At 40.2% G+C, this 26190-nt stretch overlaps 1 protein-coding gene across 6 annotated transcripts in view; it reads left to right on the plus strand.

Annotated features, from left to right (window-relative positions):
* Positions 1-22477, plus strand: part of GOLGA4 (golgin A4) — a 55773-nt gene extending 33296 nt beyond the window's left edge. For 3 of the 6 annotated variants that reach the window (XM_077916481.1, XM_077916476.1, XM_077916480.1), the window contains 11 exons: positions 814-5006; positions 6916-7037; positions 7858-7988; positions 8173-8286; positions 10122-10142; positions 10276-10344; positions 12338-12413; positions 15536-15639; positions 18036-18122; positions 19943-20008; positions 21761-22477. In XM_077916481.1, the coding sequence (XP_077772607.1) occupies positions 814-5006; positions 6916-7037; positions 7858-7988; positions 8173-8286; positions 10122-10142; positions 10276-10344; positions 12338-12413; positions 15536-15639; positions 18036-18122; positions 19943-19972 (4947 nt within the window). In that variant the 3' untranslated portion in view covers positions 19973-20008; positions 21761-22477. The remainder of the gene's footprint in view (positions 1-813; positions 5007-6915; positions 7038-7857; positions 7989-8172; positions 8287-10121; positions 10143-10275; positions 10345-12337; positions 12414-15535; positions 15640-18035; positions 18123-19942; positions 20009-21760) is intronic. The other 3 variants (XM_077916477.1, XM_077916482.1, XM_077916479.1) reach the window with 2 other exon arrangements.
* The last annotated feature ends 3713 nt before the right edge of the window (positions 22478-26190 follow it).

Raw genomic sequence — 26190 nt, forward strand, 5'->3', positions numbered from 1 at the left:
TCACTCTCCAGGCTTCAGGAAGCTATCAGCAAGCGTGGGGAGCTCTGCGGGAGTTCCCGCAGGGCTCCCTAGGCTGCGAATAGCAGCCTGCCGCCCGGCGGCATGGCGCCCTGAAGCAGAGCGCCCCGCGCCCTGGGCAGACATCGGCCAGCCCCACAAGCTCGGGAGACAGCGAGGAGGCGCAGAGCCGCCATCCCGCTGTTCCTCGACCTGGTTTGGAGGCTGGCACTGGGGAGAAGCGCGCCTTTATGTACAGTTGTGGGTGATTTTACAGGGAGATGGGAGGAAAGGGCCAAATACTGCATTGTGGTACTTAACTGACCATTAGTTGGCTCTTTTGAGGAAATATTTTGTTAAGGACTTTCTTATCTTAGTCATACTTTGAAGATTCAAATTGTTCTTGTTATTATTCATTGTGATGGAATTTGAGAACCCCCTTGCTCTTTGTCTTTATTCCACTTTAATGAGAAAAGTATGTAGTGGTTCTGCAAGTTTTCCTCAGCTTTGGGTCCAGTAATATTTCCCCATTCTCCTTCTATACATCAAGGCTATATAAAATTGGCACCTATTAAGGGTGCAATCCAGCCAAAGTTCAGCACTTTGGAGTTCCATTGATTCAAATGGGAGGCAGCGGAGCATATGTTTAACACGCCCATCATTGGGATTTGAAAGTACTTAATTTTGGATGGATTATGTCCTAATGTTTTGAAATGTATAGCTCATAGTAATAATTTCATTAAAGTATTGTATTCAAGTAGGAGTCAGTCACAGAAAAAGGGATTGATAATATTTTTCAACCAATCTTTTCAACAGAGAATTCTAGAATTGGAAAGTTCCCTTCCAAAGTGTTCGCAGAATGACAGCCAGTTGGAGGAACTGACTGCTCAAATAGAATCAGAAAACAACAGGCACAATAAAGAAATCACTGCCATGGTTGAAAAACATAGAGAAGAGCTTGAGGATGTGAAACGGCAAGAACAACAAGTTTGGACAGAAAAACTTGCTACATTAACACTGCAGAAACAGTCGGAAATGGAGAAATTGAAAATGCAGCTTGATGAAGTGACTAAAGTATTGAAAGAGAAAGAGACTCAATTTCATGGTCATATAGAAGAGATGAACGAAAAAACTTTAGAAAAGCTTGATGTGAAACAAACCGAGCTAGAAGCACTCTCTTCTGAGTTATCAGACACACTAAAAATTCGTCAGGATCTTGAACAGCGTTTGTCGATATTAAAAGATGATGCAGATAAAGCAAAGCTAGAGTTTGAGGGAAAGCTGGAGCAAGAGAAGAACCATCATAAGGAACAAGTTGAAACTATCTTTAAAGATAAGGAAGTCATGGAGAAAACATTCAAAGATGAAATTAGTCAACTCAGGCTACTCTTGGAAGAAAAAGAGAAATGCCAAGTGGAATTGGAAGAGCATTTGAAAACACTGAAGGAATCTCTTAGAAAGGCTGAAATTGAATGCAAAGAAAAGTCTACTGAACTAGATGGCCTTTTTCAGTCCAATGAGAGCATGGCCAGAGAACAAGCAAGCATTTACGAACAAAAGTTAATAGATTTGCAGCAAAAGCTGGGCAATGTAGACGCTGAAAAATCACGTCTTGATGAACAGATTGTAAAAACCGAAGCTGAACTGAATGAACTCAAAGCTGAATTAAAGTTTCGGATATCCGAGGTACATGATCTGAAATGTGAACTTGAGGAGCAAAAGAAAGAAAATATGCAGAAAGTGTCATCTCTGACAGAACAGCATGAATCACAGTTAAGAGATCTTAGAGAAGAGGTAAATCAGGCAAAGGGTCATTTTACTGATAAGGAAAATGAGCTTGCACAAACAAAGGGGCTATTGAATCAACAAATTGAGAAACTTGGACAGCAACTATCAGCCAAAGAGGCAGAAATTAGTACTTTAAAGAGTGAATATGAAATCAAATTTAAGCAACAAGAGACACAAATGGAGAAAGTTAAAGGAAAATCAAAGGAAATGCAGGAGAGATTCAAGAAGAAACTTTCAGAGCAGGAAGCAAAACTCAAAAAGGAGATGGAGAATAAACAGTTGGAATTTAGTCAGAAAGAGAAGCAATTCAATGCAAAAATGCTGGAAATGGCCCATGCCAGTTCAACTGGAATTGATGATGCTGTGTCAAAACTGGAGAAGAATCAGAAGGAACAACTAGAAAGCCTGCTTGAAGCTCACAAACAAGAACTAGAAGAAGTTGTCCAAACCTGGGAGAAGAAGCTGAGTCAGCTAGCTGAAGAACTTGGAGAAAAGCATGAAATAGAGTTGCAAGAAAAAGATCAAGAAGTAGGAGACCTGAAACAGAAACTGGCCACCTTCAGTATTGAAAGGGAGGACAGAAATGCAGATATTACTCGGTTAAAGAATGAACAGACAGAGAGGGACAAATTGTTGAATGAGTTGCAAGAACAGCTACAGCAAACATTAGCTCAAGTGACAGTTTTGACGCAGAGAGAAACTGATTTGAAAAAGCAACTTGAGAAACTAGAGGATGACCTTAGTTTGTCTCTGAAGGAGAAGATAGACGTCCAGGAACAGCTTAGTGAAGTAAAAGCAGTAGGAGAAAAAGAGAAGAACAAAGCTGGTGAGCTGGCAGAGAAGTTGAAAACATACGATGAACAACTCAAGGCTCTGAAATTGTCACATTCTAAAGAGTGTGAAGATTATGAGAAAAAACTGGAGGACAAACATTTGGAGCTTCAACAAAAAAAAGCGGAATTTGAGAAGTTTGCAAGGGATATAGCTACACAACTAGAGGATTACCGGCAGAAAGCAGAATCTTTCCTAGAAATAAAAATCACTGAACTGCTTGAGAAATGCAATGAAAAAATTTCTTCGGCAATTTCTAGAGTTGTACACTGTCACAATTGCACAACAAAAATAAAAGAAACAATATTAATTAAAACCTGTAAAATTCCTGACCTAGAAGCTCAACTTAAGCAAATAAGAGAGAGTCGTGATACTTTAACCAGCCGTTTCAAAGAATCAAAACAACACTTGCAAGAAAAGGAAAACTTGATAATGTCTATGAAAGTGGATATTGACAGACTCGTAACAGAAAAAGAGCAATTGCAAAAAGAAGGAGGACACCAGCAGGAAGCAGCAACAGAGAAAGAAACTTTCATCACACAATTGAAGAAAGAATTGTCTGAACATATTAATGCTGTCACTTCTCTGAAGGAGGAACTAAATGAAAAGAAGGCAGAGATCACTGATCTTAACAAGCTTGTCAGTGAGTTAAATCTCAAGCTTGAAATCGACAAATCAGAAAAAGATGCTGCCACGACTCTGTTAAACAAGCAACACAAAGAAAATCGACTTCAGCTGTTGAATGAGGTGCAGGAATTGTCTTCCAGAATTGAAACACTGAGTCAAGAAAAAGCAACTGCTCTTGAACAGGTAGACCACTGGATGAACAAGATGTCAGAGTGGAAGAAGAAAGCCCAGTCAAGATTTACACAGAATCATAACACAATTAAAGAACTACAAAACAAAGTTGAACTAAGTAATAACCAAGCTATTGAGAAAGAAGAGGAGTTGAATAAAATGAAGGAAGTGTGCGATAAGCAAACCAAGCACATAGAACATTTGAAAGGCTTACTGGAACAAAAGCAGATTAGAAGAGAAAAACAAGAGTCTGATTTGGTTGCCGAGTTAAAAATCCATACAGCAAGGATTGCTGAGTTAGAAGAACACATCGCTCGGAAAACAGCAGAAAACGATTCCTTAATGGACGAACTCAAAAGGCACAATGAGCAGAACAGTGCGCAAAAAGAGCTGGCACAAGAGCTTCAACAAACTCAGGTGGCAGTTATGGAAAAGGATAAAAGGCTTAAAGAGATGGAACAAGAAGTACTACTTTTTGAGAAGAAAATGCAGACCATGGAAGTTGACCTTGGGGAAAAATCAAAAGAATTTGAAGAAACAAAAGTGGCTTTAATGAAAAGCAAAGAGGAGGAATTAAAGTCTTTGGAAGAGAGGCTTACTTCAGAAACCACTGCTAAAATAGGAGACCTGGAAAAAAAGGCTGAACAAAAAATTGCTTCTATTAGGAAGCAGCTGACATCTCAAATGGAAGAAAGGGAACAGCAATATAGAAAAGACATGGAACAGCAGTTAAAGCAAAAATTGCAAGACAAGGAAGACAAGATTACGTATTTAGAAGACAAAATTAGATCAATCAATTCTGAGTTAGAAAAGGAGATGATACAGAAGGTAGAAACCTTAAAAGTTTCCACAGAACAAGACAAAGTATGTGCATTAGGGAACATGCAACAGATGTATGAATTAAAAATAGATGGTTTACAAAAAGATTTATTGGAAAAGGAGAGACAGCTAAAGATGTATGACGAGGAACAAAAAGCAAGTAGTGTTTCAAAGCTAGAGGCTCGGTATCAACAAGAAGAACTCTGTAAAAAGGAGCAAGAAGACCTTGAAAAGCTTCAACAAGCACTTGAGGAGCAAATTAAGAAGCATTCAGCTATCCAAGAAGAATTGAAAACCAAAGAACAAAAAGAGCAAAATATGGAGGGTATGATTAAAGACTTGCAGGGAAAGCTGCAAGAAAAGGAGGGAGAGAGGCAGTCTTTGCAACAAAAGATACACAGTTTGGATGAGACCTTAACAAAAGAGAGAGAACTGAACAGAATTGAGATGGGAGATACTATTTCAAAACATGATGAGCATTTGCAGGGACTCCAGCAGCAGCTGGAGGAAAGAAATGGCCTTATAAAAGACTTGAAAGAAAGCACAGAAGAAAAGAGTAGATCAGTCCTTGAGCTTCAGAAACTGCTTGATGATCTGCACATCGAGCAAAAGGATTTGCAAGCTAAAGTGGAGGCGACTGAGCGGGAGAAACAGAAACTTGCCAAAGATGTGAGTAGGCTGCAGAAGGATTTGCGCATCCTGCGGAAGGAACATCAGCAGGAGCTGGAGATAATGAAAAAAGAATCGGTAGAAGAAATGGAACAAAAAATAAAGTAAGTTCTAGTAAAAAGGTAAAGGTACCCCTGCCCGTATGGGCCAGTCTTGACAGACTCTAGGGTTGTGTGCCCATCTCACTCAAGAGGCCGGGGGCCAGCGCTGTCCGCAGACACTTCTGGGTCACGTGGCCAGCGTGACATCGCTGCTCTGGCGAGCCAGAGCCGCACACGGAAACGCCATTTACCTTCCCGCTAGTAAGTGGTCCCTATTTATCTTCTTGCACCTGCGGGTGCTTTCGAACTGCTAGGTTGGCAGGCGCTGGGACCGAACAACGGGAGCGCACCCCGCCACAGGGATTCGAACTGCCGACCTTTCGATCGGCAAGCCCTAGGCACTGAGGCTTTTACCCACAGCTCCACCCGCGTCCCTTAAGTTCTAGTGGTAGTCTGTAAAATTTCCAGTACACCTGCATGAGCAGTAACACCGTATAAAATAAGAAAAGTTGACATTACATAACTATGTCCAAACAATAACTGCTTTATGTAAAGGGAAAGGGACCCCTGACCGTTAGGTCCAGTCGCGGACGACTCTGGGGTTGCAGCACTCATCTCGCTTTACTGGCCGAGGGAGCTGGCGTACAGCTTCCGGGTCATGTGGCCAGCATGACTGAGCCGCTTCTGGTGCACCAGAGCAGCGCACGGAAATGCTGTTTACCTTCCCGCCGGAGTGGTACCTATTTATCTACTTGCACTTTGACGTGCTTTCAAACTGCTAGGAGGGCAGGAGCTGGGACTGAGCAACAGGAGCTCACCCCATCTTGGGGATTCGAACCGCCGACCTTCTGATTGGTAAGCCCTAGGCTCTGTGGTTTAACCCACAGCGCCACCCGCATCCCTTGATAGATGAAACCTCTATTATTCATAATCAACATTGGCAAAATAAATCCTTCAAATTCATAGCAAATCATATGGAAAACTAGTCCTTGGCTGCATTTGGGCAATTGTAACTCCATTTAAAAAGCCTCAAGTGAACCTTACACTCTGCCCTCAATACACAAGCTCCTTAATTCATCCTTTTGTCTCAATAATCAAACCAAGAAGTCTCTAACCCTACTTTCCCATTTATCTAAATTTAATATTCTGGCTTGTTCCAAAGCTGATAACAATGATTTCCTGGTTTGGATGCAGCTAGAAACTACAGTCATACCTCAGGTTACGAATGCTGTGGGTTGCACGTTTTTGGGTTGCAGACCACGCCGAACCCGGAAGTACCGGAACGGGTTACTTCCGGGTTTCGACACTCGCGCATGCGCAGAAGCACAAAATGACGTCATGCGCAGAAGGCCAAATCGTGCCATGCGCGTGCGCAGACGCAGCGCTTCAGGCTGCAAACACTGCGGGTTGCGAACGTGCCTCCCGCACGGATCATGTTCGCAACCCGAGGTATGACTGTATAGCAGCTGGAAACTTAGTTGTTTCCTGGTTTCATTTCACATGCCTCAAAGGGGAGGATTGCTGGGTCTACATCCTTGTCCTACATTGTCCTAAAAGCCTTAGGAGTTTGTAGGTCAAATCTCAGGTGTAATTAAATTATTTCATTTGCCCTAACAAAATTAATTGGATTTGTACAAACTGCACTTGGAGCAAATCCTCCTTTTTATAGCCTTATCTGGACACATTTTTCAATTATCATAGTTAGATGAAGTTTTATCCTCAGTACGTTTTCACAAAAGTCTGTTTGGTAACATTTTTCTTAATGAATTATTTTTCTCTCTTCAGTAACTATTGTCTCAATCATACAAATAATCATACAAATGTAAAGAAAAACCGTTAGTGAAAGCCATTTATTTTAACGCAATCTTATACTTGGCAGGCGCTCAAATCTCTCTGTTAGAAATTAATATGCTTTTTTGCTTTACTTTTGAACTGCCATATCTGGACTTCTTTTTTTGCTGTACCTTTATAGATATGAACAGGAGGACATTGAATTGAAGCACAACTCCACATTAAAGCAGTTGATGAGAGAATTCAATACCCAGATGGCACAAAAGGACCAAGAAATAGAAACAGCCGTAAAAGAAACAATCAGTGAGTTGGAACAGTACCTTGTGTTGATTTTAAATGGCTATATCTCTTCTAAATTCAACCATCAGATCCATTCCTATAAGATCAATTTAGAAGAAAGAACTTCCATAGACCCATAGACAGAACAGTAAGGGACATGATAACAAGCCTTGAATTCTCCTCTATTCTTGCCCTAGATTTGAATGCTTATGTAATACTGTATCGTGTGTGTGTGTGTGTGTGTGTGTGTGCACACACACACATATATATACATATGCAAACTCATTAATGTAAATATATTAATTTTGCATATATATCTGATAATAAATACTGCCAATTAGTTAACAAGTATGAAGTTCAGATAGGTTGAAAGTACCATAACATCTGTTTAGTTTTTTAGTAAGAATTACGCATTCAATGACTATGTATAGGAGTGGCGAGTTCCAACTGTACTAACAGCTGTAAAAAATAAAAGTAGAGAAAGAAGAGGTGATAGATAAGCAGTAAAACCTTTGAGTGAAGTTTAATTCATTGCTTACTACTCAAAGCATAATCTTGCCTACTGATTTTAACCTGATACTGGCTTGTTTGACCCAACCTACTCTAGTGTGAAAGAAGACGCCTTGTATGCCAAAATAAGAAAAGGAATATGTTATCAGTTATGTTTTGACATGTCGACATGTCATTAGATTCTAATAGCGTTTTTTAAATGAATTCTTCTTTAGAGTTTCTTCTTTTAATGTAGTATTCATTTAATGTATCTAGAATGTATTGCTGCTAATTCAGTTAAAATAGCATCCCAGTTAAAATGCGATATATAAACACTGTTGACCATTTTTCACAGGTAAAGCTCAAGAGGTTGAATCTGAACTCATAGAAAGTCACCACGCAGAGATAACTCAGTTACATAAAAAGTTGCTAGAAAAAGATGATGACCTACAAAGGACAGTGAAAAAGTATGAAGAAATCCTTGAGGTATATATGGTATTGCTTGTTTTTGTGTTCCTAAAAGTCATGAGTGCAGTTTCATCCAGTATTCGTGTATAATTCAGTAATTTTGCAGCTAAAGTTCTTGTAGCTAAAGCTGATGGAAGCCAGATTGTCTCCTAATTGTGAAGTATATAAAGTAATGGTTTTATTTTTTTATTTTGTTCTGAAGACTCGAGAAGAAGAAATGACAGAAAAAGTAAATGAGCTTCAGAACCAGCTGGAGAAATTGCAGGAGGAGTACAAACAAAGACTGGCAGATGAAGAAAGCTGGAACAGTGGTGAAGTAAGTTAGAAAACATTATTTTACAAATTTTTACTTAGGAATTTATTGTGGTTCTTAGCTTGTATCTTAGTTTACCTTCAGAGTTTTAATAGAAATATTTTGTTAGACTTTAGAGTATTTTAACTCTTTTGATCTAACAATTGGCAAAGGGGCTTGGCTGTTTTTTATCCTTTATTGCCTGTTGTCTCTCATATTTGAAGCAATTGCTGTTATATGCTATAGAGGCAAATAATATTAACTGTGGAAACTGATCTATTCTTATATATCTTAGTTTTATTTCAGTAGTAAATCAGTTAGTTATATATACAGTTGGTTCAAGACTAAGTTAGTTGCACTTGGTTTCCTTTGAAATTAGAGAGATTGGGAAATAAGCGACAGCATTCAACGAAGCTTTACTCAGAGTTGACCCATTGAATTTAATGAATATAACCGTAAGTTAGGTTGATTAATTTCAGTGGGTCTACCCTGAGTGAGACATGGTTGAATACCACCCAAGCACTTTTGTGACGTGATTAGAACCACATCACATACGTGCAGCTAGCTGTGGATATGGAGGCTAACATGGTCCATTCAGGTGCTGAAGACCACATCATCTGGAGGTGCTAGTAAGGAGCAGGATTCCAGCCCCACAATAAGAGACTACCTTCAACCTGCTCCCGACAACTGATGGTGCTCTATTCCCAGAAAATGCTACAGTCAGAATTGGCGGGCTCAGTGGCGCAAGCTTGCAGATTGGCTAGGAGTTTGCTTACCATAAGTATGTCAGTTCCATAAGGATAGATAAATACATGACAGCATTGCCATGTCTGAGAAGCCATTCATCCAGCTATTTTATGCTGCGAGTTCACTGTTCGGCTGTTGAAACCCGGGGTTCAATCACCCTAAATGGAGAGTGTAAAAGCCCCAGAGCTACAACCAACATGTCAAGTGCTGCAGGCTAATTATTGCCTATTTTGCTAATTAGTACCACATACCACCTACTGTAATAGTGCAGGGAGAATGAATAGCTTTGGGACCATCTCCTAACATACAAATAAAGATCAAGTTCTGTATGTGCCTACCCACCCACCCCCTTCAATCGTTTGGTTGAAACCCTCATCTCCTGAAATGAGGAGTGTCGGCATCCTGGGGTGAAAAATGTATTTCACACTTTTTATTACTCTCATTTGAAATACTCTCATTTGAAACTGTGTGTTTAGATTGCCCTTTACCCTTCTATTATATATGTTGTATTTTATCCTTTTGAATAGTGGGATTACAATTTAGTGTCACAATTTAACCAAAATTTGTAGTTTCTTTGATAATGTCCTTTTGCAGCCATTTATGTACACTCATGTCTCATTAATTTAAAATGGGCTGTAAGTTCATGTAATGACCGTGGGAGTTTAGCATAAAGAAAAAACCCAGTCTTCATGGCTCTCAGCTAATAGAGATTATGATGAAAGCAAATTGTTCACAAGAAAATATGTATGTTACTTATTTAGGAATTCATTTAAAAGTTACTTAAGTCTCTCGTTTGAATAGTTTCTTTGTACCATTTAGATTTATTTCAAGCTGTATTTTGGGTGTGACTAAGCTATTTTAATTATTCGTGCTCCTCAAAACTGCTTTTATGTGATAAAAAAATTGCAAGACAAATTTCTTTGTACCAGATAGTAATATATACCACCTCAGATTTTGCAATAAGATTATGAATCAGAGAAATAGATAATGGAGAGTTAATCAGGAATTAATGGCAATTCATATGGATGAAAAGTATCCTGCAGTGCTTTTTGTTTTATTTGGCAGGGTATGAAGCAAATACATTTTATTAAATGTTCATTTTTCTGTTTTAGGTAACAATAGCTGAACTTCAGGTAAGATTGGCTTCATCTTTACCACTAGCATAATGTCAAGTTTTCCTTTGATGCTGTTTACAATTTTGATGAAAAGTAATAAATTAAGTGTTTGTAGTGCACATTTTCATATATGTTTCTGGTTGTGTTCCAGGCCCAGCTGGCCCAGAAGACAACACTTGTCAGTGATTCAAAGCTGAAAGAACAGGAATTCATAGAACAGGTAAGGAAGAAGAAGGAACTTTAGCTCTTGGGTACATTAAAGCATTTTCTAGGTATAATTTGAAAAGGTTATAAAAGGCTACCTAGGCTGCAACCCTAAATCCCATTTCATGGAAGTAGGCCTTATTGAACTTACTTTTGAGTAAACATGCATAGTATAGTGCCGTTAAACACAGATTCAGTCTGCTCATCATCACCAGGCTATTAAAAGTGCAACGCTCTAAAGCCCTAAAAGGAATCAGTTTGCAACCATCTAAACCAAGCTCAAATAACCTTTGATTCTACAGTCAAATCTCGGTTGTCAAACATAATCTGTTAATGAAGCCCGTTTGACTTCCGAAATGTTCGACAACAGAGGTGCGCCTCCCAATTGGCTGCAGGAGATTCCTGCACTCAAGCGGAAGCTGCGTCAAACATTCAGCTTCCGAAAAACATTCGAAAACTGGAACACTTCTGGGTTTTCAGCGTTCGGGAGCCAAAACGTTCCAAAATGGAGGCATTTGGGAACCAAGGTTTGACTGTATTTCAAACCTTCTTGAGTGTTATAGTCAGTTACTCATTCTCAGCCTACCCTACCTGACATGGTTGCTGTAAGGATAAAATTGGGAGGAGGATGACTTTGTAAGCCACCTTGAGCTCCTCAGAGGAAAGATGGGAGATAAATGTAACAAACAATAAAGGAAGCATGCATAATTCAATTATCAAAATACAGATAAAATCAACAGAATTTAAGAACAAGCATACATAATAAAACTATATTTCTAGGTAAAAAAAGTTTTTAGCGAGTGTTGAAAAGGGTACAATAAAGGGGACTGCCTGTTATTAATAGAGAGGGAGTAGATGCGTAAATCATTTGTTCAAGGAAACTGGTTCCAAGCTGCTGAGGGCTTTATATACCAATAGTAACACCTTGGGTCAAGGTGACATGCCTATTTCTCTTGTACCGTTCCAATTTCTAACCCACAGTGGGAAGCACCTCTGTCTGTGTGTCCTCCCAAGTGGTGACCCCGAAGGGAGATGATCTTTGATGTCCCCCACTTTGGGATGAATCCCCCCCGTGGTTTACCCCACCACATGTAGCTGGTTCTGTTCTTATCAGCCAAGCCAGAGGCAATGCTTTGATCCAAAGCAACACTCCCATGTGTAATCACTCAATTCAGAACAGAACCACTCTCGATTGCAATCAGCAAAAAATGCTCTTTCTGCAAACAGGAAAAAAACCCATGAACTATGAAACTGAAGTGGTCAGATAACAAGCACTCATACCGGATGAGTGGACAGTTCGGTCAAGGTTCAGTATAGTGCTAGCCAGCCCCTCTCTGCTTCCCAGGAGACTCGTGGCCAGGTCTACTTTTATCAGATCTTAAATTAGACAGAAAGAAAGGCAGACAGAAAACCCTAATCTTTGCTAATATTTCCCAACATGTCTAATAGGTAAAGGTAAAGGGACCCCTGACCATTAGGTCCAGTTGTGGCCGACTCTGGGGTTGCGGAGCTCATCTCGCTTTATTGGCCAAGGGAGCTGACGTACAGCTTCCGGGTCATGTGGCCAACATGACTAAGCCGCTTCTGGCGAACCAGAGCAACGCACGGAAACGCTGTTTACCTTCCCGCTGGAGCGGTACCTATTTAGCTACTTGCACTTTGATGTGCTTTCGAACTGCTAGGTTGGCAGGAGCCAGGGACTGAGCAACGGGAGTTCACCCCGTCACGGGGATTCGAACCGCCGACCTTCTGATCAGCAAGTCCTAGGCCACCTGCGTCCCTTAACATGTCTAATGCACACTTACAAATATTTACATGGTACGTTTAAGTGAGATAGATAGAGATATAATATTTAACACCCTGAGTTGTCACTAGTAGTGGGTGGGGACAGACGGACACGGTTTGGTAACTGCTTTCTCGTACAATCAATACACCTCAAAGTTGAAACATATTCCGAGTCATCTCCGTTATGTTTGTTTTATCCTCCTCATCCATCACTTTATTCTTAGATTCATACACTACAAGACCGGTTGAAAAATTACGAGAAGAATATGTATGTCACAACAGTTGCATCGCCTTACAGAGGTGAGGAATGTTTGTCTTGGCACTGAGCTACAGAATAAAGCCTAAGAGAATACTTGCAAACCTAACTAGGGGAGAAACCCCATTGAGCAATCTAAATTTAGGGTGATAGATAAATTTAAGGCCAAAAGTTAGTCTTCAGATTTTTATGGTTGTGTGTCAGGTATGGAAGGCCTTGTTAACACTTGTTAATAGGCTCTCAGTTCCATGACAGTTTGTTCATTTGCGTTGAACTGAGCTATATAGATTTTGCCATGTATCTAGACCCCTTCCTGTATAGTTGACCCTAAAAGTTTGCATATATCAGATGAAAGATGTTACGCTGAAATATTGTTCAGTAGGGCAGTTCTGAATCTTTTTTCACAAATACATATTTTTAAAAATGAAGTGATTTTGCATGATCTGTAAATGTAAGATTAGTTGTGTTCCAATGTCCACCTCATGGATCACATGCAATATATATAAGTATCCCCTTGTGGAAAAATTGCTACATTGAAATCACAAATAGAACATAGTTCATATTTTCAGTCATTTTCATTCCAATTGTTTACATACCCTGACGACTAGAACTTCAAAGCCGTAAATAGACACGTGTTGCAGTAATGCAGTTCCTGATGCAGATTATGGTTTATTCTTTAATTTTAATGATTTGTTGTCCTTTAGTATAATTTTACTTCGTGGAAAATGAGTGTGACATATAAGCATGTTTGCCACATGTATTTATATGTGCCTGTGAGCAACATGGAGAATATCAAAATTAAGGTATAACCAGTAGCTAACATTTTGATACATGTGTAGTTCATACTTTTCCAGAAATCAGGTGTTGAAGACATGTTTTAGATCTCCTCAAATCCTGGGATTAATGATGCCTGCTGCAATGTCAGCAAGGCAAAGTACAAATATGGTACGACTGAGAGTTGGACTGTAGGTGTTTTCATACTGCAGTCTTATCCTGGAGGGAGGATGCTTTAGTTTAACAATCCTCTAGTTTTAGCAAGGGATTTCCAGTGGCAGCCACGAGTGTTTGCTGAATTCCATCAGCAGTTATGTTTGTGCATAAAAAGTTAAAATCCACACGTACGTAACTAGGAAAGTAAAATCTGCTACTTTTGGACTTTTAGTTTAAGTGAACATAAATGGAAAAACAAGAGTCATGGCTTAATCTCCAAGAATGTAGATATTTTCCCCTTGCCCTCTGAAAGCTAGTCTAATGGCATACTTAGAATGCTTCAGCTTTTTATATTGTGTTTTTATGAAGAAAACATTTTAAGATATCAGTTAACATGCAAAAAATTTATGAAAACAATGTTGCTAAGAAACATAAAAAGGATTAGATTAGAAGTCTTAGGAAAAACACTTGTAAGAGCTTAGTTAATACAATATATTGCAAATATTTTCCCAGCCTTGTCCTTCAACATTTGATGTAAAACTTGGACATGCCTGCGCACTCACACACAGTTGTCTCAAAGGGTCTCTGGGTCCTGTGGGGTTTGCTTTCTAAACTGTCATGTCTCCATGTTGGGGGCGGGGCAGTGGAGCAAAGGATCAAGTTGTAATAAGCAGCAGCCAAAGATGCAAATGACTTGATACAGGTAACACAGTTCTTACAAAGGAAGGCTTTAAATTCCAAAGCAGTGAGGTGATGGTGGTCCAATGAGATGGCTTTTCCAGGCTGGTGGAGCCAGATTTGCTGAGAGAGAGAGCACGCTTGTTTGTAGTCTAGATGGCAGCCTTGTAGAATATTGATCCTTGATAAAAATGTGGTCATGGTGATACAAGAGATACTGTAAGATGGTTAGATATGGTTGTCAAGAGCCCCAGTTGGGCCCTTCTCTCAGTGGTTACACAAGGTTTGATAATCAGGTTTCTCACCTTCCCCATTGTGACCTTAAAGGAGGAGTGCGTCACACACAAACAGGTGGACAGAATCACCTGATGACATAATGAAGTCATGTGAATGGCACCTGTCCAAATTGGTGCTTGGGGAGCACACCTTCAAAAGAGCTTTTCGTAACGACTGATCAAGGGATTGTGGTTACTTGGAGCTCCTTTGACTTCACTTTGGAGTGGGAGGTTTGGATCAAACTGCTTCCTTCAACTAGAACCCTTTTCTCTGTGGAGAGAAACCACTTCCTCCAAACAGAGGAAGCGAGCCTCTTCAGCTGCGCTAAGGAGCTCCTGTTGGGATCACCTAGTGCAGCTGATCTCAGTGGATCTCCCTGTCTGTTCCAATCAGCCCTACTTACCAAGGGACAATGAGACGCAACCTTTGAACTCCTTATTCTTCCTTTGTAGCCATGTCTGTGTTTGCCTGACACCTGATGTTACATATGATGTTGGGCAGGTGAGGAGGGGCGTTGTGGGCTATGGCCTTGCAGGACAACTTGGGTACTGTGCTAGGTCTAAGGTTCCCTAGTGCTACCTTAAAGGATTTATACTTTCCATTGTTTTGGCAGTTACTTCCAACATCAGGCAGGAGCTATTGGCCATAGGAGAGGAAAAGGCAATCATGAATCTCTGGAAGGGATAGCGCTTAGGGTTAGGAGGTTTGTGTACTCAACCGATCCTACTTGTGAAGGGTTTGTTTGTTTAGAGCATTTGTATTCTGCTCTTCAGCTGAAAATCTCCCAAGAGCAGCTTACCTAAATCAGTTCAAACAAGACAGTCCTTTCCTTCAGGCTTACAATCTGAAAGACATGACACAAAAGAAAAATGGGATGGAGAGGGTGAGGGTTGAATTCAGATTTTGATTCTTTAAGCTAAATAGTAATTCTTACTGACCAGCTGGGACAGAAACAGTTCAGGGACTGGAAGATACATCTTTCCCACTGAGGCACAAGCATGCTACCAGGAAGGGGCTTGAACAGTAGTCGTCTGCTTCTGCCTGGCGACATATTTGAGGGAGAGGGTAAGTTAGTGTCTTGAGTACAGAGGCAAGAGTTAAGAACTAGCCGCTTAATCCTCTTGTTAAAATGTAAAATGCTCTTTACAAAAGCAGTATAATCCGGGTAAGTGACAATCATTATGTCTGTATGTTACAGTTTGGTCAAGAGAGATGAGCAGACTGATTGTAGCACATCTATGTAAAATACAGTTGTATAAAACACTGTCTCTTGTCTGTGCAGATGGGAACCTCTGCCATTCAGATGTCTCTCTTTTTGGAGAACCGACGGAGTTTGAATACTTGAGGAAGGTGTTGTTCGAGTACATGATGGGCCGTGAGACAAAGGTATCCCCCATATTCAAGGCACATGTTTATTAAGTTAACAGTCACTTCGAGGAAAAAGAAGAACTGCACAGGTTGTAGTATTATTATGCTCTCATGGGATGAGCCTGTTCTTGCTCACATCTACCTTGGATAGAAGCAAGATGGTGTGACACAGGGTATCTCCTATTTAAGATGAGGTTTTTTTATGGATTTGTTTTAGTGTTTCATCATTAAAGTGTGGAGTTGGTTATTAAAGTTTTTTAGTTGTACCCCATCCTGGTTTCAAGGGACGCGGGTGGCGCTGTGGGTTAAACCACAGAACCTAGGACTTGCCGATCAGAAGGTTGGCGGTTCGAATCCCTGCAACGGGGTGAGCTCCTGTTGCTCGGTCCCTGCTCCTGCCAACCTAGCAGTTCGAAAGCACGTCAAAGTGCAAGTAGATAAATAGGTACCGCTCCAGCGGGAAGGTAAACGGCGTTTCCATGCGCTGCTCTGGTTCACCAGAAGTGGCTTAGTCATGCTGGCCACACGACCTGGAAGCTGTACGCCGGCTCCCTCGGCCAATAAAGCGAAATGAGCACTGCAACCCCAGAGTCGTCCGCGACTGGACCTAATGGTCAGGGGCCCCTTTACCTTTACATCCTGGTTTCAGAATTGATGATGGGTAGGTTATAAATCTCCTAACTAAATAATACTTTCAAACAGGACCACTCTCGGTGGATATTACACTCCATAGGCCAGGGTGGGCAGCTTGCAGTAGATTGGCAAGAGTTTCCAACTCCCGATTGTCATAACAATAGCAACAGTTAAAAATCCCCCCTCCCCAAATTAGCTTGCTGAAAAAGAATACTGGACAGGAGTGAGGAACAGAAACAGATTTTTATGTGAAAGAACTTGCTACTTGCTTTTGGCATTGGTAAATTTATGAGCTGAACATGCACTCAGAGGCACATGTATATGTATATATAATATGTGTGTGTCCAACTGGCTGAGCCGCTATTTTGTACCTGCCTCTGCTTGGTTGATCTCAAGGTTCTCGCTAGCATAAAACAAAAGTAGGCCCCAAGTCTGTCCACTCCTTCCTTAGGTTTCATAGGCTCCTCTTTGCAAATGTGATGGAGCCATTGTCCTCAAGCTTCCAAATACTCATATGCCAGCCCTCTTCCTCCTGTGATGTAGGACTCATGTAACCCTGTTTCCCCGCAAACTTCATTTCCATCTCCCCCATGGAACCATAGCTCCTTCCTGTCCCCCATCCCCTTCCAAGTGAGATTCCAGACCACCTTCCCTGCAGTTTTGTCTCTTAACTGTCCCTGAATCTGATTCAGGTTTAAACCTTCAGCTACATCTTTCAGCAAGTTCCCAACCTTCAGTCACAATCAATTTGCATGGGCTGGGAGAACTAATGAGCAGCAGTAAATTCATTAACATAGTGTGGAGAGTGGGGCAGTCAGTGGGGCAGCACAGGCAGGGGGGCATTGTGCACCTGGGTTGCTAACAGCAAGCCACTTACCAAGCGGGTGAGGACTGAGAGCAGTGCAGCAACAGAGCCAATCTGATGGTCCTGCTGCTGTGCTTGCACTGCGCTGAGCTCTCCACACTGCAGTCGTCTCCCTCTCAGCAAGCAGCAGCAATGCTCTCCATTGGGAAGCCATGTGCACAGCACTGCCCTGCTGGAGTTAAAATTTCAGATAACAAATCACGCCGCAACATAGTTCAGTCACCATCTTCTTAGATTTTTTTTATTAAAAAAATAATAATTTCCTTTGATTCTGCTGTGGGCAGAAGCTGTTTTTCACTTACAAACAGGACCTTCAGCAAATAATACCATATAGCAGAGTCACCAGCACATTCTTGCTCATGAAACTGTTTCCTTTATATTTCTTGCTATGAGGCCATCTATACTACATTATTTTTTTTCTCCTTCCAAGAAATAGCAGTGGGAAAGAATGTTAAGAGCCTTCCTTTTAAGTTGAACTTTGTTTTCAGTGGATAGCATATGAGTAAATATAGGCTTTATCTGGCCTTTATCTGCAACCAACTATTTCAAAAACATTGAAGCCTTAAGTGATGGAATACTGAATTTATTGTTGTTTTGAACTTGTACTTAGCCTTATTTTAAATCTGATCGTTTGGAATCCATTTCTGTATCATTTATTCTGGCCAAAAGCACTTGGGGAATTTTAAGTCGCTGGTGATGTTGGATTGCAGACTCTTAGCTTTTAATGTAGTGCATTTATTTCAAAGTCTTAGCCTTAGGTTGCTACAGATTTTTATGAAAGACACAAGTATTCTTTATGCATTCCTATGCTTTCATAAGGACTGCAAAAAATACAGTGCTTTTATAAATCAATGAAACTGCTGTTTAGCGGATCATATTCTTATCATGCCCATTAGTTTGTTCACCTCTTCTTCAGACAATGGCAAAGGTTATAACCACAGTGCTGAAATTCCCTGCTGACCAAGCACAGAAGATCTTGGAACGAGAAGATGCACGGGCATTGGTAAGCCATAGTAAGATACTAAATAATAGTGGCTTCTCAGGCGTGTCTTAACATTAAAGTTCTTTGGTCACCTAACTTTCCCGCAGAAGGAAATAAGGAAATAAGGAAATAAGGAAATAAGTATTTGGAAATAAGGATTTCGCACAGGGCAGGAAAACTCATAGTGATAGCAATAAACACCTTAATGTTGGAAGACCCTGAGTGCATATTTGCTGATTGTGATGACAAAAAATCTCCTGTTATGTCTACACCAGCACTTTGCTTGATATATCTGTCTTCCAGTTGGACTACAACTACAAGTCAGGGAAACCTATAAAATGTCAGTGTTAATATAGAAGAAGTCCGCAACAGTTTTACTCATCTGTGCAAAAGCCTACTTAGCATGCCGCCTTGGGAACTGTGATGTTGAAAAGCAGATGCTTTTCAATTAAAGTAATTTAATAAATCCTATAATATTGATCTCAGCTTATGAAGATGATAAACGCCCACAATCATAGGACTATCCAGGCATTAGGTTTATCATTCTGTTCTATTATTAAACACTAGGGTTCAATGTAGGAATTGCTGAAGGGAAAATTTGCTATAGAAAACCAATATACTTTCATGGATCTTGGACACATGAATGATTGTCAATTCTGTCTCTTTGTTTCTTCTTTTTGTTTCCTCAAAGGATGCTGCTATCTGTTTTCGCTCACAAAATACATTGATCCCAGAGCAAAACAGCTTAAATGGGGTTTCTCCCTTTTTCTACATTTTCAGCTCACAATTTAAGCAGCAGTTATATGTGATGGGAAATAAATATGAAATAAACTTAATAGTCTGCCAGCATCCCATTCAAAATTATTTACCTTTTGTGGCTACCATTGGTTTGTTCTAAAACTGTGTCTGAGTACCAGTTGAAGACTATGACAAAGGTACAAAGTAGAGGAAACAAAAAGGACTTAAAATTCTGTACAATTCAGTTTTATGGGGGAACTATTTGAGCGGTGGCACACTATATTTTGTGGGATTCTGTTTGAAAATTGAAACATTGTCATCAGTTGGTTTTCCTGTTTGGCTACTTTCATATCCTGCTTTAATACATACTAATACTTGTGCTTTTCTGTTGGCTCTATAATTTTGCATGCAGTTGTTAGACAAGATGGGGGAAATAGAATACAGTGGTACCTCTGGTTATGAACGCTTCTGGTTACTTCTAACCTGGAAGTAGCTGCTCCTGGTTGCAAACTTTGCCCCAGGATGCGAACGGAAATTGTGCACCCAGCAGGAAGCCCCATTAGCGAAAGCGCGCCTCAGGATAAGAACGGTTTCAGCTTAAGAATGGACCTCCGGATCGAATTAAGTTCGTAACCAGAGGTACCACTGTACCAGGCCCAATATTTCATGTTGTGTCTGTCAAAATAAAGTCACATGTGTTCCTACCCTGGAGTCCTATTTTGATACTAGCAGCTTTAGTAGAAATTAATAGACCTTTGCCTGAGCCACCTGAAGGAAAAAGTAGCAAGAAACAACAATCCTAGGCTTAAAAGCAAACTTCTGCAGGTTCATGGATTGTGCATGTACATTGCATGAAACGGGCAACACTTGGCTCTAGTTTACCCTGGAGAGCAGTGTCAGTGCTGGCTACCATTGCTGCTTTTACACTTCACCCGTATGTTAAACTCTGTACAGAGCAGAGAAATGGCAAGGCTAATCACTGGCATCTCACTTGCTATGTCAACAAGTTTGACAGTGTGGAAATAGATGTCTAACATGTCTAAACTCACATTGCTTTTATTAACACAGTAACCCACTAAGCTGTTCTTTTCCTGGCTTTGTAGTTCACCTCACCTCGCAGTGGCATCTTCTGAATAAGCCATCAATCAGTGCTTTTAGTTAGCATGTGGGTGAGTGTTGCCTGGTACATACAATATTTGGTTTTGCCTAGTACATACAATGTTTGTTAATAATAGTGAGTGATATCCACTGTTAGTTGTACAGAGTAAACCCACTGAAATCTGTAGACTTAAGTAAGTATGACAAGCTTTGGCTACCACCCAGTAATAACTAGTCCCTCCCACTAACAAGCATGCCAAACACTTGTTCTTACCATATTTATTTTGCAAGGCAAGCACTTGTAAAGAGGACTTCTTAATCCTATAACATTTTTTTTTTTGTGATCTTGGACCAATTTGAGATTATTTTGAAGAACATGTTTGCAGCTTCACACATCTGATGCATAAGATTAGAACAACATAAGACTATGATACAAGTTGCACTGATTTTGGCTCACTTTACCTTGTGTACTAATTGCTGATATACTGCAGACCAAACTAGATGTAGTATATTGGATTGGATCTCCCGGCATTTTTTATTTCATTTTAATAGCAACAGCAGTACGCTGTTGCATGTTTCCGGTGTCATGTTTATTTTGACCTTTATTTGCCTAATATATTAATGTCAGTTTTCACTTCAATGCTCAAAATGTAATAAGGAATGGAAAACTTAAGTTCCAAGCCAGAAAAATTCAGTAATAGGTTTATTATTCAAAATTGATTGTACTAGCCGTTCACAACTGTCAGGAAGGTCTAGTTATCCCCTTTTTTTCTAGCTGCCTGTGAATTCTACATCTGTTTTGAAATTTGGCATAGGAATGAATTCACAAGAAGCTAAAAAATCAAGTTATGAATTGCTTTGGAAGGAAATCTGAAAATGTGAAGCAAGCTGTCTGCAGAAAGTCCCAGTGCTGTAGAAGTGGGAAGTTTATCCTCTGTATTTTTACATGTTCTACTTTGCGTAGTCCCCCAACTACTGAATTCCCACATAAATCTAGGTTCTTCAGAATTTAAAAAATGATTTAAAGTCAAGCGTACAAAATGTGATTATGCAGAAGTTCGTTTTGGAAATACAAATTTATTTAACTTAGATTACAGAATACAGAAGCCAAGGAACTTGCAGAGGACAAATTATTTTGACCATATATATGCTTCAATATATTTATACTGGGTAGCATGCATGGAAATTACTCAAGATAATATGAAGCTCTTGTGAATGAAATGTGATCAGCTACGTTGGCCATCAGCTACGTTGGACGAAAACAACAAAACATTAAAATCACCTGTGAGGTCAATGAGCCAAAGGAAAAGCTGTTTCGAAGATATCTCAACTCCATATTTTAGCTGAAATAAAACTTATAAGGGATACATATGCATATAGTAGTAGTAGTAGTAGTAACAGCAACATCATCAACAACAACAACAGGAAGGATGGATAGATAGATAGATAGATAGATAGATAGATAGATAGATAGAGTGTGTGTCTTCCCTGCATCCACTGTTAGGGATATATTGCTCCATGTCCCATAGTACATTGTGCCTGCTGCCTAGCCAAGACCCTTGCAGTCTTTCTGTCATGCCATTGTGCCATTTCCATCCACTTACTAAGGGGGGGGGAGTGGACTGGATCTGGCTGGTGGGCCAAATGTGTAATATTGAACTGTATTAAGCAACACACACTAGTAAACTACTTTTTTAAACTATGGGATAGTTGGTTTTTAACTTGCCTCTTAAACCTATTATGTCTTTCTGTATCGTAAATTATTTTGTTGCTTTGCTTTTACTTGCGCTTTTAAATTTTTTCATATCATCCCTCCCTTCCAGTCCTGGCTGCGATCGTCCTCTTGAAGAACTTGCAACACATGCACTTTGTAGCAGATGACGCTCCTCTGAAATCTGATCATATCTCCATACTAGCACTATGAAGAATGGACAGGAGAAGAACTACTATTCATTGCCCCACGTGAAATGAGCAAAATTAAGAACAATAATCGGTTGAGGGCTGGGCATGAATGTAATCAAACAGGTGTCTTGAAAGATTGTCTTACCCGGTGATGGAGTGCTTATATTGAACACAGTTTTCTATTTTGGTTTAGAATATTTTTTAATAAATGTTTTGCCTCACTGCAATACAGATCTCACAGGATCTCTCTGACGAATTAATGGTTTGACTGCCCTATTTATTTTTAACAGTTTTATCGCCTGAAATAATTGTGCAATATACTTTGGGTGGGTAGGAGGCCTTGGTGATGTTCTTGGTAAATTAAACCTGTTTGGACTTTTTTCCCTCCCTCACAATTTGATCTGTTGATTGTTTGCTAAAGGCAATTTCTTTCAAGCACTTGCTTTATAATGAATCCAAATTGCAGTACCTCATTTGTTTATTCCTAGCTTTTGTACTTATATTTTGTGGGGAATAAATTTACACTCCTGTAAATTGTAAATAGTTACTACTTCCTTGTATCATAAGCTGATCTCTGACTGTTGGCAGTGCTAATCTTGCAGAGCTGGGAGAGAATAAAACTTCTATTTACTGTACAATGCTGCAGACTGATGTACTTTTTAATAGCAAATATTACTAATAATTGCTGTGATCTTATTCAATAATATAGGTGAACTACCCACAAAGCCTAATACCCTGCTTCTGAAACATAATTGTAAGCTGGTGGTGCTTTTGGGAGTTCTAAAACTGAGCACGGCCTAACTCAGGAGTCGGAAAACTTTGGCCTTCCAGATGTTGATTAATTACAACTCCCATCAGCCCTCAGCAACATCTGGAGGGCAAAGGTTCCTCCTGCCTGGCCTGATAAGCAGAAAATGCATGATAATGACATTCACAAGTTCGGTATGTAGCTTACTGGAATGCAGTTGCAGAGTTCTGCAAAACTCACGGATTCTGGCCAGAAAACAATTTTAAAAGTCAGGTATAAATCTTATGGCAGACATGCACGAATATTTCCCCCCAGAATTCTCATTTTCATCTCACAACAGGCCTAGTAGCTTGCTTTTCATATAAAACAGATTTTCAGCGTGGGATCCATGGACAAAGTAAGTCACGTTGGAATGGATAAGCTGAACTGACATCCATGGTTGAGTCCTCCTTGAGTCACATGGGAAAGTCAAAACAAACTCATTGGAAGGAAGATGGAAATCCACAAGCAGTGTGAACTGAAAGAATGTGAAATCATTTATTTTTGCTTAAAAGTAAAGGACCCCTGACAGTTAAGTCCAGTCGTGAACCACTCTGGGGTTGCGGCGCTCATCTCGCTTTACTGGCCAAGGGAGCCAACGTTTGTCCGCAGACAGTTTTTCCAGGTCATGGGGCCAGCATGACTAAGCCGCTTCTTGCAAAACCAGAGCAGCGCACGGAAACGCCGTTTACATTCCTGCTGGAGTGGTACCTATTTATCTACTTGCACTTTGATGTGCTTTCGAACTGCTAGTTCGCAGGAGCAGGGACCAAGCAATGGGAGCTCACCCCGTCACGGGGATTCGAACAGCCCACCTACCGATCAGCAAGCCCTAGGCTCAGTGGTTTAGACCACAGTGCCACCCGCGTCCCTATACATTCTGTCTTACACAAAATTGTTACCACTTTATTTCTGCTTAGGTGATTACATTTTTGTGTAAGACAGAATGTTACCTGCATCTTGCATATGGAATGACATTTATTAGATGAATCCATTGACCATAGCAGCATCAAGTATTTAGGCATCATATTTGAGCAGCAGTGATGCTGAACGGGAATAAAAAGCTGATTTTATTTGAGCAAGTGTGCTAAAGAAACATTCCTACTGAAACTGCTAGTTCCAGTATGTAAACAGGAGAAGGTTGAGCACAGCTTTAGTTTTTAATATTTAGGGCAATCTCATTGCAAATGTGGAATGAATATAACCTTGGTTTTTCTTCTTGCTCTATCAAAATTCTAAATCTTCCAACATTTAGACATTAGTAAAAACTGTCCTGTGAACCTTAGACTTTCTACCTATGGTAATGTACATTGCGTTTTGACATACTGAAGAGTCTGAGGTTTTGGAAATTTCAGAGTTTTGTGTTTTTTTAATGGTCTTTAATCTTCAGGAGTTCACAGCATACATACTTCAGACAGTGAGATACACAGAGGGGATGAGCTCCTTTTGCTTTTCTGTTTCCATCAGGCATTCCCATCCCCTCTCCCCATGCAAATCCATGAAAATCTGAAATTGTGTGGACAGCCATTTATTCCAAGCAAAACAAATACCGTATTGTCCTGAATATAAGCCACATTATTTTCCAAATTCTGACCATGAACAGTTAAAGTGCGGCTTAAATTTGCCACCTTACAAAAATTGGCTTTTACAATATCGCTGCCGAAGCAGACATACGATAAAACGGAACAAAAAAAAATTTATTGCCGATTTGCAAGCTTGAGACTGTTGTGCAATTAACCCATAGGATTTTCTTCTACATTTGCCATTTATGGGTGTGAGTGCTAGCGGAATTGTAGGAATTGAATAGCAATTTGCAATTTTAGCGATTGTACGGTAACTTTTGCAGGCTTGCAAGATCAAAGGTTTAAATTGGCTTGGAGTTGCAATTCTACGAACTGCAACGATTTTCAGCCTGTAACCCAATTTTAAGGGACTGGCTTATATTCGAGTATTCTCTCTCCCCCCCTTTTCCTCTTGAACTTTAAAGGTGTGGCTTATTTGTGGGTGCGGCTTATATTCAGGCCAATACGGTGATACAAATGTATGTAACTTACACAATTTGATCCTGGTACAAGCTTTTGATTTCCTTTGTGTTGTTTCTAGTTTGCTTTGGCAAAGAGCTTTGTTTCCTTAGAACAAAATGTTCCTATCCCTCTTCAGTAGCAATTCTCGATGAGTTTTTTCTTAAAAGTCCCAGTCCCTGAATGTGTAACCAGTCTTTGTTTGCACACAAGACTTTCTAAGCCAGCAGCAGCTCTGCCATCCTACCAGATGAGCTGTCCTTGTCAACTGGAGGGGGACAGAGAATTTCAGAAGCAGGTGTCTAATGTAACTTGTGGGGCGGCTGCTGCTGGTGGACCTTTGGGAACCCAGGAAGTCCTTCCCCCAGATCATCTGCACAATTCCTTTTGTGCACCAAAGGACGTTGTTAGGGTAGCAGCACATGAATTGTAGTTCCTTTTAAAAAAGTAATTATCCCTCTCTTTGGTTTTTCATGTTTGACCATATATGGAAGAACTCAACCTACAGAAAATTGGCTAATATATAACAACAGACCTCACACTCCTCCACACTATGTCAAATGAGTCCTGTTCTTTACCATCTTGCCTTTTAGGGTTTTTAAAGAGTTGCACCAGTCATCTTTAGATATAGCTAAAAATATACATTTCGAGATTGGAGTTGCCATATACAGTATATGTCACATTACTAGAAATTCCCACACCTGCAGTCTTTTACTCTTGACATCAAACTTTTGTTTTCAGCGTCTTGCACTTAAGAAGCCAAAATCTTTTTTTTCCTTTCTTTCTTTCCCACCCCCCTTGAGAAGTGGGATTTATTTTCATTCCCACAAGATACTAGTGAAGAGTTTTTTTGTGCTTTTGTTTTTGCCAAATGTTGAAATGAAACTTAGGGCTGGGTACAAATAATTTGTGAATAACATTGGAAGGGATTCCCCTCTCATTCAGCTTGCCTGACATTAGCCATAAAGGACCAGTGATTTGATTAGTGGACAAATCTAATTGGAACTGAGAGCTTCTTAATTTCTATCCTAATTGGAGATATTGATAAGTGCCCAAGAGTACTGCTGTTGCCATCTTTTTTTAAAAAAAAAGAAAGTGTGTGAGTGAATGTTGATTCTTCATGTTATTCTGAAATGACATTTCTCCCAGCGGACGTAGACTGCTACCCAAATCTAGCCTTCATTCAAGCTGGCATGTGGGAGAGGGCATCTAACACGAATCCCCCACTTGCTCTTCTGTTACACATTTTCCTTTACTCGGAGAGTTCAATATATTTTGATACCTTTTTTGAGATTCTCATGGATTAATCCCTCCTTTCCATGTTGCAAGCTGATAGCTAAAGTAGACAGAGAGAGTCATCCTTCCAAGGACTCCATATTGCTCACGGGTCCTCATGTAGTCCAGGAGAATTGACCAATGGGAGGAACGCAGAGAAAAGACCCGCTATAGTGTTGTGTAACAGCGAAACCAGACACTTTCATCTGCCCCAGCTGCAGTAAAACATATCTCTCCTGTATCAGACTCCACAGCCACAGCAGGCACT

The sequence above is a fragment of the Podarcis muralis genome, chromosome 12 (assembly GCF_964188315.1).
Source record: "Podarcis muralis chromosome 12, rPodMur119.hap1.1, whole genome shotgun sequence".
Taxonomy (NCBI): Eukaryota; Metazoa; Chordata; class Lepidosauria; order Squamata; family Lacertidae; genus Podarcis; species Podarcis muralis.